Source organism: Oncorhynchus gorbuscha, linkage group LG09, assembly GCF_021184085.1.
Source record: "Oncorhynchus gorbuscha isolate QuinsamMale2020 ecotype Even-year linkage group LG09, OgorEven_v1.0, whole genome shotgun sequence".
In the NCBI taxonomy this organism is placed as follows: domain Eukaryota; kingdom Metazoa; phylum Chordata; class Actinopteri; order Salmoniformes; family Salmonidae; genus Oncorhynchus; species Oncorhynchus gorbuscha.
The window spans coordinates 11671332-11687711 of record NC_060181.1 but is presented as its reverse complement, the minus strand read 5'-3'; the positions used below and the strand labels follow the sequence as shown (position 1 = coordinate 11687711).

General features: G+C 44.6%; 1 protein-coding gene across 1 annotated transcript in view; it reads right to left on the bottom strand.

Moving 5' to 3' along the window:
* LOC124043167 (peptidyl-prolyl cis-trans isomerase FKBP9-like) overlaps positions 1–15637 on the bottom strand; it is a 28916-nt gene extending 13279 nt beyond the window's left edge. The window contains exons 1-3 of the mRNA XM_046361426.1: positions 15273–15637; positions 10607–10752; positions 5194–5383 (exon numbers count right to left, since the gene is read on the bottom strand). Coding sequence (XP_046217382.1) covers positions 5194–5383; positions 10607–10752; positions 15273–15481 — 545 coding nt within the window. The 5' untranslated portion in view covers positions 15482–15637. The remainder of the gene's footprint in view (positions 1–5193; positions 5384–10606; positions 10753–15272) is intronic.
* Positions 15638–16380: the final 743 nt, after the last annotated feature.

Genomic DNA, 16380 nt, shown 5'->3' with positions numbered 1-16380 from the left:
TGTGTGTTAGTAGTGTGTAGTGTGTCGTGTGTGTGTTAGTAGTGTGTAGTGTGTAGTGTGTTTTAGTAGTGTGTAGTGTTTGTTAGTAGTGTGTAGTGTGTGTTAGTAGTGTGTAGTGTGTGTTAGTAGTGTGTGTTAGTATTGTGTAGTGTGTGTAGTGTGTGTTAGTAGTGTGTAGTGTGTGTTAGTAGTGTGTAGTGTGTTGTGTGTGTTAGTAGTGTGTAGTGTGTGTTAGTAGTGTGTAGTGTGTTGTGTGTGTTAGTAGTGTGTAGTGTGTAGTGTGTGTTAGTAGTGTGTAGTGTGTAGTGTGTGTTAGTAGTGTGTAGTGTGTAGTGTGTGTTTGTAGTGTGTAGTGTGTGTTAGTATTGTGTAGTGTGTGTTAGTAGTGTGTAGTGTGTCGTGTGTGTTATTAGTGTGTCGTGTGTGTTAGTAGTGTGTAGTGTGTTAGTAGTGTGTCGTGTGTGTTAGTAGTGTGTAGTGTGTAGTGTGTGTTAGTAGTGTGTAGTGTGTCGTGTGTGTTAGTAGTGTGTCGTGTGTGTTAGTAGTGTGTAGTGTGTCGTGTGTAGTGTGTAGTGTGTGTTAGTAGTGTGTAGTGTGTGTTAGTAGTGTGTAGTGTGTGTTAGTAGTGTGTAGTGTGTGTTAGTAGTGTGTAGTGTGTGTCGTGTGTGTTAGTAGTGTGTAGTGTGTAGTGTGTGTTAGTAGTGTGTAGTGTGTGTCCTGTGTGTTAGTAGTGTGTAGTGTGTGTAGTGTGTGTTAGTAGTGTGTAGTGTGTGTAGTGTGTGTTAGTAGTGTGTAGTGTGTGTTAGTAGTGTGTAGTGTGTAGTGTGTGTTAGTAGTGTGTAGTATGTGTTAGTAGTGTGTAGTGTGTAGTGTGTAGTGTGTGTTAGTAGTGTGTAGTGTGTGTTAGTAGTGTGTAGTGTGTAGTGTGTGTAGTGTGTGTTAGTAGTATGTAGTGTGTGTTAGTAGTGTGTAGTGTGTGTTAGTAGTGTGTGTTAGTAGTGTGTAGTGTGTGTTAGTAGTGTGTAGTGTGTGTAGTGTGTGTAATGTGTGTAGTGTGTGTAGTGTGTGTTAGTAGTGTGTGTAGTGTGTGTTAGTAGTGTGTAGTGTGTGTTTGTAGTGTGTGCAGTGTGTGTAGTGTGTGTTAGTAGTGTGTAGTATGTGTAGTGTGTGTTAGTAGTGTGTGTAGTAGTGTGTGTTAGTGTGTGTTAGTAGTGTGTGTTAGTAGTGTGTGTTAGTAGTGTGTAGTGTGTGTAGTGTGTGTAGTGTGTGTAGTGTGTGTTAGTAGTGTTAGTAGTGTGTAGTGTGTGTAGTGTGTGTAGTGTGTGTAGTGTGTGTTAGTAGTGTGTAGTGCGTAGTGTGTGTAGTGTGTGTAGTGTGTGTAGTGTGTGTAGTGTGTGTTAGTAGTGTATGTTAGTAGTGTGTGTTAGTAGTGTGTGTAGTGTGTAGTGTGTGTAGTGTGTGTAGTGTGTGTTAGTAGTGTGTAGTGTGTGTAGTGTGTGTTAGTAGTGTGTAGTGTGTGTTAGTAGTGTGTAGTGTGTGTAGTGTGTGTTAGTAGTGTGTAGTGTGTGTTAGTAGTGTGTAGTGTGTGTATTGTGTGTTAGTAGTGTGTAGTGTGTGTTAGTAGTGTGTAGTGTGTGTTAGTAGTGTGTAGTGTGTGTAGTGTGTGTTAGTAGTGTGTAGTGTGTGTAGTGTGTGTTAGTAGTGTGTAGTGTGTGTAGTGTGTGTTAGTAGTGTGTAGTGTGTGTTAGTAGTGTATAGTGTGTGTAGTGTGTGTTAGTAGTGTGTAGTGTGTGTAGTGTGTGTTAGTAGTGTGTAGTGTGTGTAGTGTGTGTTAGTAGTGTGTAGTGTGTGTAGTGTGTGTTAGTAGTGTGTAGTGTGTGTAGTGTGTGTTAGTAGTGTGTAGTGTGTGTAGTGTGTGTTAGTAGTGTGTAGTGTGTGTAGTGTGTGTTAGTAGTGTGTAGTGTGTGTAGTGTGTGTTAGTAGTGTGTAGTGTGTGTAGTGTGTGTTAATAGTGTGTAGTGTGTGTAGTGTGTGTTAGTAGTGTGTAGTGTGTGTAGTGTGTGTTAGTAGTGTATGTTAGTAGTGTGTGTTAGTAGTGTGTGTAGTGTGTAGTGTGTGTAGTGTGTGTAGTGTGTGTTAGTAGTGTGTAGTGTGTGTAGTGTGTGTTAGTAGTGTGTAGTGTGTGTTAGTAGTGTGTAGTGTGTGTAGTGTGTGTTAGTAGTGTGTAGTGTGTGTTAGTAGTGTGTAGTGTGTGTAGTGTGTGTTAGTAGTGTGTAGTGTGTGTTAGTAGTGTGTAGTGTGTGTTAGTAGTGTGTAGTGTGTGTAGTGTGTGTTAGTAGTGTGTAGTGTGTGTAGTGTGTGTTAGTAGTGTGTAGTGTGTGTAGTGTGTGTTAGTAGTGTGTAGTGTGTGTTAGTAGTGTATAGTGTGTGTAGTGTGTGTTAGTAGTGTGTAGTGTGTGTAGTGTGTGTTAGTAGTGTGTAGTGTGTGTAGTGTGTGTTAGTAGTGTGTAGTGTGTGTAGTGTGTGTTAGTAGTGTGTGTGTGTAGTGTGTGTTAGTAGTGTGTAGTGTGTGTAGTGTGTGTTAGTAGTGTGTAGTGTGTGTAGTGTGTGTTAGTAGTGTGTAGTGTGTGTAGTGTGTGTTAGTAGTGTGTAGTGTGTGTAGTGTGTGTTAATAGTGTGTAGTGTGTGTAGTGTGTGTTAGTAGTGTGTAGTGTGTGTAGTGTGTGTTAGTAGTGTGTAGTGTGTGTAGTGTGTGTTAGTAGTGTGTAGTGTGTGTAGTGTGTGTTAGTAGTGTGTAGTGTGTGTTAGTAGTGTGTAGTGTGTGTTAGTAGTGTGTTAGTAGTGTGTAGTGTGTGTTAGTAGTGTATAGTGTGTGTTAGTAGTGTGTTAGTAGTGTGTAGTGTGTGTAGTGTGTGTTAGTAGTGTGTAGTGTGTGTAGTGTGTGTTAGTAGTGTGTAGTGTGTGTAGTGTGTGTTAGTAGTGTGTTAGTAGTGTGTAGTGTGTGTAGTGTGTGTTAGTAGTGTGTTAGTAGTGTGTAGTGTGTGTTAGTAGTGTGTAGTGTGTTAGTAGTGTGTAGTGTGTGTAGTGTGTGTTAGTAGTGTGTTAATAGTGTGTAGTGTGTGTAGTGCGTGTTAGTAGTGTGTAGTGTGTGTAGTGTGTGTTAGTAGTGTGTAGTGTGTGTAGTGTGTGTTAGTAGTGTGTAGTGTGTGTAGTGTGTGTTAGTAGTGTGTAGTGTGTGTAGTGTGTGTTAGTAGTGTGTAGTGTGTGTTAGTAGTGTGTTAGTAGTGTGTAGTGTGTGTTAGTAGTGTGTAGTGTGTGTTAGTAGTGTGTTAGTAGTGTGTAGTGTGTGTAGTGTGTGTTAGTAGTGTGTAGTGTGTGTAGTGTGTGTTAGTAGTGTGTAGTGTGTGTTAGTAGTGTGTTAGTAGTGTGTAGTGTGTGTTAGTAGTGTGTTAGTAGTGTGTTAGTAGTGTGTAGTGTGTGTAGTGTGTGTTAGTAGTGTGTAGTGTGTGTAGTGTGTGTTAGTAGTGTGTAGTGTGTGTAGTGTGTGTTAGTAGTGTGTTAGTAGTGTGTAGTGTGTGTAGTGTGTGTTAGTAGTGTGTTAGTAGTGTGTAGTGTGTGTTAGTAGTGTGTTAGTAGTGTGTTAGTAGTGTGTAGTGTGTGTTAGTAGTGTGTAGTGTGTGTTAGTAGTGTGTAGTGTGTGTAGTGTGTGTTAGTAGTGTGTTAGTAGTGTGTAGTGTGTGTAGTGTGTGTTAGTAGTGTATAGTGTGTGTAGTGTGTGTTAGTAGTGTGTAGTGTGTGTAGTGTGTGTTAGTAGTGTGTAGTGTGTGTAGTGTGTGTTAGTAGTGTGTAGTGTGTGTAGTGTGTGTTAGTAGTGTGTAGTGTGTGTAGTGTGTGTTAGTAGTGTGTAGTGTGTGTGTGTAGTGTGTGTTAGTAGTGTGTAGTGTGTGTAGTGTGTGTTAGTAGTGTGTAGTGTGTGTAGTGTGTGTTAGTAGTGTGTAGTGTGTGTAGTGTGTGTTAGTAGTGTGTAGTGTGTGTAGTGTGTGTTAGTAGTGTGTAGTGTGTGTAGTGTGTGTTAGTAGTGTGTAGTGTGTGTAGTGTGTGTTAGTAGTGTGTAGTGTGTGTTAGTAGTGTGTTAGTAGTGTGTAGTGTGTGTTAGTAGTGTGTAGTGTGTGTTAGTAGTGTGTTAGTAGTGTGTAGTGTGTGTAGTGTGTGTTAGTAGTGTGTAGTGTGTGTAGTGTGTGTTAGTAGTGTGTAGTGTGTGTAGTGTGTGTTAGTAGTGTGTTAGTAGTGTGTAGTGTGTGTAGTGTGTGTTAGTAGTGTGTTAGTAGTGTGTAGTGTGTGTTAGTAGTGTGTAGTGTGTTAGTAGTGTGTAGTGTGTGTAGTGTGTGTTAGTAGTGTGTTAATAGTGTGTAGTGTGTGTAGTGTGTGTTAGTAGTGTGTAGTGTGTGTAGTGTGTGTTAGTAGTGTGTAGTGTGTGTAGTGTGTGTTAGTAGTGTGTAGTGTGTGTAGTGTGTGTTAGTAGTGTGTAGTGTGTGTAGTGTGTGTTAGTAGTGTGTAGTGTGTGTTAGTAGTGTGTTAGTAGTGTGTAGTGTGTGTTAGTAGTGTGTAGTGTGTGTTAGTAGTGTGTTAGTAGTGTGTAGTGTGTGTAGTGTGTGTTAGTAGTGTGTAGTGTGTGTAGTGTGTGTTAGTAGTGTGTAGTGTGTGTTAGTAGTGTGTTAGTAGTGTGTAGTGTGTGTTAGTAGTGTGTTAGTAGTGTGTTAGTAGTGTGTAGTGTGTGTAGTGTGTGTTAGTAGTGTGTAGTGTGTGTAGTGTGTGTTAGTAGTGTGTAGTGTGTGTAGTGTGTGTTAGTAGTGTGTTAGTAGTGTGTAGTGTGTGTAGTGTGTGTTAGTAGTGTGTTAGTAGTGTGTAGTGTGTGTTAGTAGTGTGTAGTGTGTTAGTAGTGTGTAGTGTGTGTTAGTAGTGTGTTAGTAGTGTGTTAGTAGTGTGTAGTGTGTGTTAGTAGTGTGTAGTGTGTTAGTAGTGTGTAGTGTGTGTTAGTAGTGTGTAGTGTGTTAGTAGTGTGTAGTGTGTGTTAGTAGTGTGTTAGTAGTGTGTAGTGTGTGTTAGTAGTGTGTAGTGTGTTAGTAGTGTGTAGTGTGTGTAGTGTGTGTTAGTAGTGTGTTAGTAGTGTGTAGTGTGTGTAGTGTGTCTCACCTGGAGTCGAACAGTGTTCCGTCCAGCAGTGTTCCGTTGTAGTGGTATCGTACGTAGTCTGACACCTCCACCTTCCTAGAGCAGTTCTCAGGGGTGAAGTACGTCTCACTCTGAACCCCGTCATCAGGGTTCCACACGTCCAACAACAGAACGTCAAAATTGAGGATTGCGTCTGAAGGGATGACATCACCTGGATTAAGGAAGAATGACAGAGTTACACTTGATCTCTCTCTCACCTTCACTTATCCTGTCTCTCTCATCCCCTCTCTCTCACCTTCTCTTCTCTTATCCTGTCTCTCTCATCCCCTCTCTCTCACCTTCTCTTCTCTCATCACCTCTCTCTCACCTTCTATTCTCTTATCCCGTCTCTCATCCCCTCTCTCTCTCTCTCTCTCTCTCTCTCTCTCATCCCCTCTCTCTACTTCCTCTCTCCTTTCTCTCTTTCTTTCTTTCAATGTTAGACTCGTCAGATGAACATGGAATGATTTCTTTGAAGGTACTGTTTTGGGGGGGGGATGAGAGGAGGGGAAGAGGATGGGAGGAGAAGGGGTAGCAAAGTTGAGGGTGGTTGTGATTCAATTCATACTGGTGAGTTGACAGTTGTTCTCTCTGCTGGCAAAGACTGTTTCTCCCTCCAACTCTCTGGCTCTCCCTCCCCGGCTCTCCCTCCCCGGGCTCTCCCTCCCCGGGCTCTCCCTCCCCGGCTCTCCCTCCCCGGGCTCTCCCTCCCCGGGCTCTCCCTCCCCGGGCTCTCCCTCCCCGGGCTCTCCCTCCCCGGCTCTCCCTCCCCGGGCTCTCCCTCCCCGGGCTCTCCCTCCCCGGCTCTCCCTCCCCGGGCTCTCCCTCCCCGGCTCTCCCTCCCCGGCTCTCCCTCCCCGGCTCTCCCTCCCCCGGCTCTCCCTCCCCGGGCTCTCCCTCCCCGGCTCTCCCTCCCGGCTCTCCCTCCCGGCTCTCCCTCCCCGGCTCTCCCTCCCGGCTCTCCCTCCCGGCTCTCCCTCCCCGGCTCTCCCTCCCCGGGCTCTCCCTCCCCGGCTCTCCCTCCCCGGGCTCTCCCTCCCCGGCTCTCCCTCTCCGGCTCTCCCTCCCCGGGCTCTCCCTCCCCGGCTCTCCCTCCCCGGCTCTCCCTCCCCGGCTCTCCCTCCCCGGCTCTCCCTCCCCGGCTCTCCCTCCCCCGGCTCTCCCTCCCCGGCTCTCCCTCCCCGGCTCTCCCTCCCCCGGCTCTCCCTCCCCGGCTCTCACTCCTTCTTCCTCTCAATTCAATTCATTTCAAAGGGCTTTATTGGCATGGGAACCATATTGCCAAAGCAAGTGAAATAGATAACAAAAACAAAGTGAAATGAACAATAAAAATGAACAGCAGGCATTGCACTCAAAGAAATAGAGATGTTTAAAATGCCATGTTATGGCTATTATGCCTCTCTCACCTTCTCTCACCCTCTCTCACCCTCTCTCACCCTCTCTCTCTCTTCCACACACAAATCTATAGAAAAGACACCTACATTTACCTGTCCATACACGCACCCTCCCCCCATCTCGCGTTCTCTCTCTTTACCGGTCTCTACATGTCAAATCAGGCCACACATTCCTGTTCTAATCTCTCCTCGTGCAAAACCAACCAATCTGCTTGATGACCTCTTTATACGCACAACAACATGCTATTATACACACACACATACACTAATATGGACAAACACCCTCCTGACACTGTGCTCTCCCCTGTAAACGAGGGTACCGCCTACAACAGGACTCCTCCTCTCTGTGTTAGTTGTAGAGGGTTGGTCTGAGCTTCTTGCAACACTAATCTGTCAACCAGCTGATTGATCTGATATTCAGTGACAGCAGCTGGCTCAGCCTGCCCTGTGCAAAGTAACAAACAGCTTGGCTCCAGGCACCGCCCACTTCCTGGTCTGTGATGTCAGAGTGGGCCGATCCCACATGGAGCCGAGACCGCCCACTTCCTGGTCTGTGATGTCAGAGTGGGCCAATTCCACATGGAGCCGAGACCGCCCACTTCCTGGTCTGTGATGTCAGAGTGGGCCGATTCCACATGGAGCCGAGACCGCCCACTTCCTGGTCTGTGATGTCAGAGTGGGCCGATTCCACATGGAGCCGAGACCGCCCACTTTCTGGTCTGTGATGTCAGAGTGGGCCGATTCCACATGGAGCCGAAACCGCCCACTTCCTGGTCTGTGATGTCAGAGTGGGCCGATTCCACATGGAGCCGAGACCGCCCACTTCCTGTCCTCCTTCCTCTGTCTGTTTTATGAATACTGTACACAGACATGCTGTACACAGGCCTACACACAAACACTTCCTCGTGCGACCCCATAGAGCCAACCACCAACTGCATCCGGAGCACAGAGCTACAGCTTCTACCTGTGTTTGTCATCACACACAGACAAGACAGACCAATGTTTATAACCATGTTATGGGCCTACCGTAAGTTGTTATAACCATGTTATAGGCCTTCCGTAAGCTGTTATAACCATGTTATAGGCCTAACGTAAGCTGTTATAACCATGTTATAGGCCTACCGTAAGCTATGTTATAACCATGTTATAGGCCTACCGTAAGCTATGTTATAACCATGTTATAGGCCTACCGTAAGCTATATTATAACCATGTTATGGGCCTACTGTAAGCTATATTATAACCATGTTATAAGCCTACCGTAAGCTGTTATAACCATGTTATAGGCCTACCGTAAGCTATGTTATAACCATGTTATGGGCCTACCGTAAGCTGTTATAACCATGTTATAGGCCTACCGTAAGCTATATTATAACCATGTTATGGGCCTACTGTAAGCTATGTTATAACCATGTTATAGGCCTACCGTAAGCTATGTTATAACCATGTTATGGGCCTACTGTAAGCTATGTTATAACCATGTTATGGGCCTACTGTAAGCTATGTTATAACCATGTTATGGGCCTACCGTAAGCTATGTTATAACCATGTTATGGGCCTACCGTAAGCTATGTTATAACCATGTTATGGGCCTACTGTAAACTGTTATAACCATGTTATAGGCCTACCGTAAACTATGTTATAACCATGTTATGGGCCTACTGTAAGCTGTTATAACCATGTTATGGGCCTACTGTAAGCTATGTTATAACCATGTTATGGGCCTACTGTAAGCTATGTTATAACCATGTTATGGGCCTACTGTAAGCTATGTTATAACCATGTTATGGGCCTACTGTAAGCTGTTATAATCATGTTATGGGCCTACTGTAAGCTATGTTATAACCATGTTATGGGCCTACTGTAAGCTGTTATAACCATGTTATGGGCCTACTGTAAGCTGTTATAATCATGTTATGGGCCTACTGTAAGCTGTTATAACCATGTTATGGGCCTACTGTAAGCTATGTTATAACCATGTTATGGGCCTACTGTAAGCTGTTATAACCATGTTATGGGCCTACTGTAAGCTGTTATAACCATGTTATGGGCCTACTGTAAGCTATGTTATAACCATGTTATGGGCCTACTGTAAGCTGTTATAACCATGTTATGGGCCTACTGTAAGCTGTTATAACCATGTTATGGGCCTACTGTAAGCTATGTTATAACCATGTTATGGGCCTACTGTAAGCTATGTTATAACCATGTTATGGGCCTACTGTAAGCTGTTATAACCATGTTATGGGCCTACTGTAAGCTATGTTATAACCATGTTATGGGCCTACTGTAAGCTGTTATAACCATGTTATGGGCCTACTGTAAGCTGTTATAACCATGTTATGGGCCTACTGTAAGCTGTTATAACCATGTTATGGGCCTACTGTAAGCTGTTATAACCATGTTATGGGCCTACTGTAAGCTGTTATAACCATGTTATGGGCCTACTGTAAGCTGTTATAACCATGTTATGGGCCTACTGTAAGCTGTTATAACCATGTTATGGGCCTACTGTAAGCTGTTATAACCATGTTATGGGCCTACTGTAAGCTGTTATAACCATGTTATGGGCCTACTGTAAGCTATGTTATAACCATGTTATGGGCCTACTGTAAGCTATGTTATAACCATGTTATGGGCCTACTGTAAGCTATGTTATAACCATGTTATGGGCCTACTGTAAGCTATGTTATAACCACGTTAAAAGCTATGATTTCACAATGTTGGCAGCTAAACACACAGATTACAGGTGCGGCAGGTAGCCTAGTGGTTAGAGCGTTGTACTAGTAACCGAAAGGTTACTGGATTGAATCCCTGACCTGACAAAAATCTGTCGTTCTGCATCCCTGAACAAGGCAGTTAACCCACTGTTCCCCTGAACAAGGCAGTTAACCCACTGTTCCCCTGAACAAGGCAGTTAACCCACTGTTCCCCTGAACAGGCAGTAAACCCACTGTTCCCCTGAACAAGGCAGTTAACCCACTGTTCCCGGTAGGCCGTCATTGTAAATAAGAATTTGTTCCTAACTGACTTTACCTTAGTTAAATAAAGGTTAAATGTAAATAAATAAGTGACAGATGATCAGTTGAGTACATGTAGATGTTGATTGATTAGAGGAGAAGAGCTGAGATCTATTTTCTCCCAAACCTCACGTATAAAGTTTAATAAGTTCCATTGGGTTTTGTAAACTATGTTCTAAGTCATGTCATACGCAGTAAACCCACTGTTCCCCTGAACAGGCAGTTAACCCACTGTTCCCCTGAACAGGCAGTAAACCCACTGTTCCCCTGAACAGGCAGTAAACCCACTGTTCCCCTGAACAGGCAGTAAACCCACTGTTCCCCTGAACAGGCAGTAAACCCACTGATCCCCTGAACAAGGCAGTAAACCCACTGTTCCCCTGAACAGGCAGTAAACCCACTGTTCCCCTGAACAGGCAGTAAACCCACTGTTCCCTGAACAGGCAGTAAACCCACTGTTCCCTGAACAGGCAGTAAACCCACTGTTCCCCTGAACAGTCAGTAAACCCACTGTTCCCCTGAACAGGCAGTAAACCCACTGTTCCCCTGAACAGGCAGTAAACCCACTGTTCCCCTGAACAGGCAGTAAACCCACTGTTCCCCTGAACAGGCAGTAAACCCACTGTTCCCCTGAACAGGCAGTAAACCCACTGTTCCCCTGAACAGGCAGTTAACCCACTGTTCCCCTGAACAGGCAGTAAACCCACTGTTCCCCTGAACAGGCAGTTAACCCACTGTTCCCCTGAACAGGCAGTAAACCCACTGTTCCCCTGAACAGGCAGTAAACCCACTGTTCCCCTGAACAGGCAGTAAACCCACTGTTCCCCTGAACAGGCAGTAAACCCACTGTTCCCCTGAACAGGCAATAAACCCACTGTTCCTCGGCCGTCATTGAAAATAAGAATTTGTTCTTAACTGACTTGCCTGGTAAAATAAAGGTAAAATAAATAAATAAATAAAAAATAAAAATGTTATGAGCTTACCATATCCTTCCTTCCCATAGGCCAGTTGTGGGGGGATGGTGACCAGGCGTCTCTCGTTGACACACATCCCTACCAGAGCTCTGTCCATCCCTTCAATCAGCTGCTTCTTACCCACATAAACATTGTAGGTGCTACCGCGGTCATAGCTGCAACACACACACACACACACACACACACACACACACACACACACACACACACACACACACACACACACACACACACACACACACACACACACACACACACACACACACACACACACACACACACACACACACACACACACACAACGTTATGGGAGCTGCCAAAATCTCAAGCAAAAAAGACAAAGAGAAGAAACAAGGAAAACACTAATTTTCTCAGTCAGTCAGCCAGTCACCCAGTCAGTCAGTCAATCAGTCAGTCAATCAGTCAGTCATATGTAGCTCTCTGTCCAGTCAGCCGTCATTGCTTGGCTGTGGTGAGACTAAATAACATGCCGCGTCACCAGGTCTGAACTACTACACCGGCCAACCACATCTCAGTGCACATCGATGCTGAAACCTACTGGTCTACTTCAGCCCAACAGTTTACATGAATGACTAAATGACCTATTAATGAGATGATTAACCTGATCAGTTTGCTGGCCTGGCATGACCTACACTCACAGACCTGGAGGTTATACCTACCTGTGTGTTCATGACCTACACTCACACACCTGGAGGTTATACCTACCTGTGTGTTCATGACCTACACTCACACACCTGGAGGTTATACCTACCTGTGTGTTCATGACCTACACTCACACACCTGGAGGTTATACCTACCTGTGTGTTCATGACCTACACTCACACACCTGGAGGTTATATCTGTGTGTTCATGACCTACACTCACACACCTGGAGGTTATACCTACCTGTGTGTTCATGACCTACACTCACACACCTGGAGGTTATACCTGTGTGTTCATGACCTACACTCACACACCTGGAGGTTATATCTGTGTGTTCATGACCTACACTCACACACCTGGAGGTTATATCTGTGTGTTCATGACCTACACTCACACACCTGGAGGTTATACCTACCTGTGTGTTCATGACCTACACTCACACACCTGGAGGTTATACCTACCTGTGTGTTCATGACCTACACTCACACACCTGGAGGTTATACCTACCTGTGTGTTCATGACCTACACTCACACACCTGGAGGTTATATCTGTGTGTTCATGACCTACACTCACACACCTGGAGGTTATACCTACCTGTGTGTTCATGACCTACACTCACACACCTGGAGGTTATACCTACCTGTGTGTTCATGACCTACACTCACACACCTGGAGGTTATACCTCCCTGTGTGTTCATGACCTACACTCACACACCTGGAGGTTACACCTGTGTGTTCATGACCTACACTCACACACCTGGAGGTTATACCTGTGTGTTCATGACCTACACTCACACACCTGGAGGTTATATCTGTGTGTTCATGACCTACACTCACACACCTGGAGGTTATACCTGTGTGTTCATGACCTACACTCACACATCTGGAGGTTATACCTACCTGTGTGTTCATGACCTACACTCACACACCTGGAGGTTATATCTGTGTGTTCATGACCTACACTCACACACCTGGAGGTTATACCTACCTGTGTGTTCATGACCTACACTCACACACCTGGAGGTTATACCTACCTGTGTGTTCATGACCTACACTCACACACCTGGAGGTTATACCTACCTGTGTGTTCATGACCTACACTCACACACCTGGAGGTTATACCTACCTGTGTGTTCATGACCTACACTCACACACCTGGAGGTTATATCTGTGTGTTCATGACCTACACTCACACACCTGGAGGTTATACCTACCTGTGTGTTCATGACCTACACTCACACACCTGGAGGTTATACCTACCTGTGTGTTCATGGCCTACACTCACACACCTGGAGGTTATATCTGTGTGTTCATGACCTACACTCACACACCTGGAGGTTATATCTGTGTGTTCATGGCCTACACTCACACACCTGGAGGTTATACCTGTGTGTTCATGACCTACACTCACACACCTGGAGGTTATACCTGTGTGTTCATGGCCTACACTCACACACCTGGAGGTTATACCTGTGTGTTCATGACCTACACTCACACACCTGGAGATTATATCTGTGTGTTCATGACCTACACTCACACACCTGGAGGTTATACCTGTGTGTTCATGGCCTACACTCACACACCTGGAGGTTATACCTGTGTGTTCATGACCTACACTCACACACCTGGAGGTTATACCTACCTGTGTGTTCATGACCTACACTCACACACCTGGAGGTTATACCTGTGTGTTCATGGCCTACAGCGGGACAGGTATACAGTATCAGCCGGTGTATTTAGTAGCAGTAGAGATAGAACTAGCTGGTCTGTCATAATAAAGTAGAAACAGTAGATCTAGCTGGTCTGTCATAATAAAGTAGAGACAGTAGATCTAGCTGGTCTGTCATAATAAAGTAGAAACAGTAGATCTAGCTGGTCTGTCATAATAAAGTAGAGACATTAGATGCAGCTGGTCTGTCATAATAAAGTAGAGACAGTAGAACTAGCTGGTCTGTCATAATAAAGTAGAGACAGTAGATCTAGCTGGTCTGTCATAATAAAGTAGAGACAGTAGATCTAGCTGGTCTGTCATAATAAAGTAGAGACAGTAGATCTAGCTGGTCTGTCATAATAAAGTAGAGACAGTAGATCTAGCTGGTCTGTCATAATAAAGTAGAGACATTAGATGCAGCTGGTCTGTCATAATAAAGTAGAGACAGTAGATGCAGCTGGTCTGTCATAATAAAGTAGAGACAGTAGATCTAGCTGGTCTGTCGTAATATAATAGAGACAGTAGATGCAGCTGGTCTGTCGTAATATAATAGAGACAGTAGATTCAGCTGGTCTGTCGTAATATAATAGAGACAGTAGATGCAGCTGGTCTGTCGTAATATAATAGAGACAGTAGATGCAGCTGGTCTGTCGTAATATAATAGAGACAGTAGATGCAGCTGGTCTGTCATAATATAATAGAGACAGTAGATGCAGCTGGTCTGTCATAATATAATAGAGACAGTAGATGCAGCTGGTCTGTCATAATATAATAGAGACAGTAGATGCAGCTGGTCTGTCATAATATAATAGAGACAGTAGATGCAGCTGGTCTGTCATAATATAATAGAGACAGTAGATGCAGCTGGTCTGTCGTAATATAATAGAGACAGTAGATGCAGCTGGTCTGTCATAATATAATAGAGACAGTAGATGCAGCTGGTCTATCATAATTTAATAGAGACAGTAGATGCAGCTGGTCTGTCATAATATAATAGAGACAGTAGATGCAGCTGGTCTGTCGTAATATAATAGAGACAGTAGATGCAGCTGGTCTGTCATAATTTAATAGAGACAGTAGATGCAGCTGGTCTGTCATAATATAATAGAGACAGTAGATGCAGCTGGTCTGTCGTAATATAATAGAGACAGTAGATGCAGCTGGTCTGTCGTAATATAATAGAGACAGTAGATGCAGCTGGTCTGTCGTAATATAATAGAGACAGTAGATGCAGCTGGTCTGTCGTAATATAATAGAGACAGTAGATGCAGCTGGTACGTCATAATATAATAGAGACAGTAGATGCAGCTGGTCTGTCGTAATATAATAGAGACAGTAGATGCAGCTGGTCTGTCGTAATATAATAGAGACAGTAGATGCAGCTGGTCTGTCGTAATATAATAGAGACAGTAGATGCAGCTGGTCTGTCATAATTTAATAGAGACAGTAGATGCAGCTGGTCTGTCATAATATAATAGAGACAGTAGATGCAGCTGGTCTGTCGTAATATAATAGAGACAGTAGATGCAGCTGGTCTGTCATAATATAATAGAGACAGTAGATGCAGCTGGTCTGTCGTAATATAATAGAGACAGTAGATGCAGCTGGTCTGTCGTAATATAATAGAGACAGTAGATGCAGCTGGTCTGTCATAATATAATAGAGACAGTAGATGCAGCTGGTCTGTCGTAATATAATAGAGACAGTAGATGCAGCTGGTCTGTCGTAATATAATAGAGACAGTAGATGCAGCTGGTCTGTCATAATATAATAGAGACAGTAGATGCAGCTGGTCTGTCATAATATAATAGAGACAGTAGATGCAGCTGGTACGTCATAATATAACAGGAACTGTTTAAATCCAGTTATTCTTCAGTTCATGCTTGGAGACTGAAGCAGAGTCTGTCTCTCTCTGAACATCTCTCTCTCTCTCTCTCTCTCTCTCTCTCTCTCTCTCTCTCTCTCTCTCTCTCTCTCTCTCTCTCTCTCTCTCTCTCTCTCTCTGACTGAACTGCTCTCTCTCTCTCCCCCAATTCAATTCAAAGGGCTTTAATGGCATGGGAAACATTGTTTACATTACCAAAGCAAGTGAAATTAATAATAAACAAAAGTGAAATAATCAATAAAAAATGAACAGTAAACATTACAATCTCTCCATCTCTCTCTCTCTCTCTGCCTGCGTGGCTGTTTGGGCGACCCGGTGATAAAACTTGCACATGAGTTTATAGACGTACACGCCACTCACTGCATGCAGGAACTGAAGTAAGGGAGAGGGGAAGAAAAGAAAAGCAAAACGATACCTGGAGTCAAACTTCTTTCCGTCGGGGAACATGCCGTTATAGTGGTAACGGACGTAGTCTCCTACTTTCACAGCGCGCCCGCACTGCTCCGGCACGAACGTTTTCTCAATCACGATGTCATCTAACGGTACCGGAGGGGTGTCACAGGCGGCAAACGCCACCAGAACCGCCAGATAGATCATCCCGTGCACGCACTGGTTCATTGTCATAGCACTATCCTTTACCGACAAAAATTAAGGTGGATAACCGTGACTTTTACGGTTGCTATTGGTATCTTTTTCACTCTCGCAGGTTGTTTCGGTTCCTCTGAGCTTCTTCTTCCCGTTCTGTCTTCTTCCCTGGATCCCAGTCCGTTCTTGGTTTAATGGCATGGGCGCAGGCGCAGTAGCACACAGCAGATGTGTTGACGTGGAAACGGAGGGCCCAGTAGTCAGGGCGGCAGACCAAATAGACTGCATCACTACTGCAAGACCCCCACAAGACCACCAGACACAAATGTATTACTGTAGAAGAGTTTACATTGACACATGTAGCCTATATAGGCAAATACAGTTTGAGGGGATATTTCATGCTGGGCTATGACGGGGTGGGGGTGTGGTGGTGGGCCAGTGTGTAAGTATTTTTCAGGGGATTTTTCTCCCCCCCCCCCTTTAGCTTTCTGGAATGTCTCGACGTGGCAGGGGAGAGGGAAAGCAGCAGGCTACAGGGACAATTCGAATTAGTGGGTGATATAATATGCTACTTTTCTAACATATAATCCATACTAAACATATATCCGAACACAACCGAACAAGCAATTTCATGTTGCCTATTGAAAGTTGTAAATTCACCACCTGGTCACTTCTCATTGTCTCTGCGTGAAATCACCTGGCCACTTCTCATTGTCTCTGCGTGAAATCACCTGGCCACTTCTCATTGTCTCTGCGTGAAATCACCTGGCCACTTCTCATTGTCTCTGCGTGAAATCACCTGGTCACTTCTCATTGTCTCTGCGTGAAATCACCTGGCCACTTCTCATTGTCTCTGCGTGAAATCACCTGGTCACTTCTCATTGTCTCTGCGTGAAATCACCTGGACACTTCTCATTGTCTCTGCGTGAAATCACCTG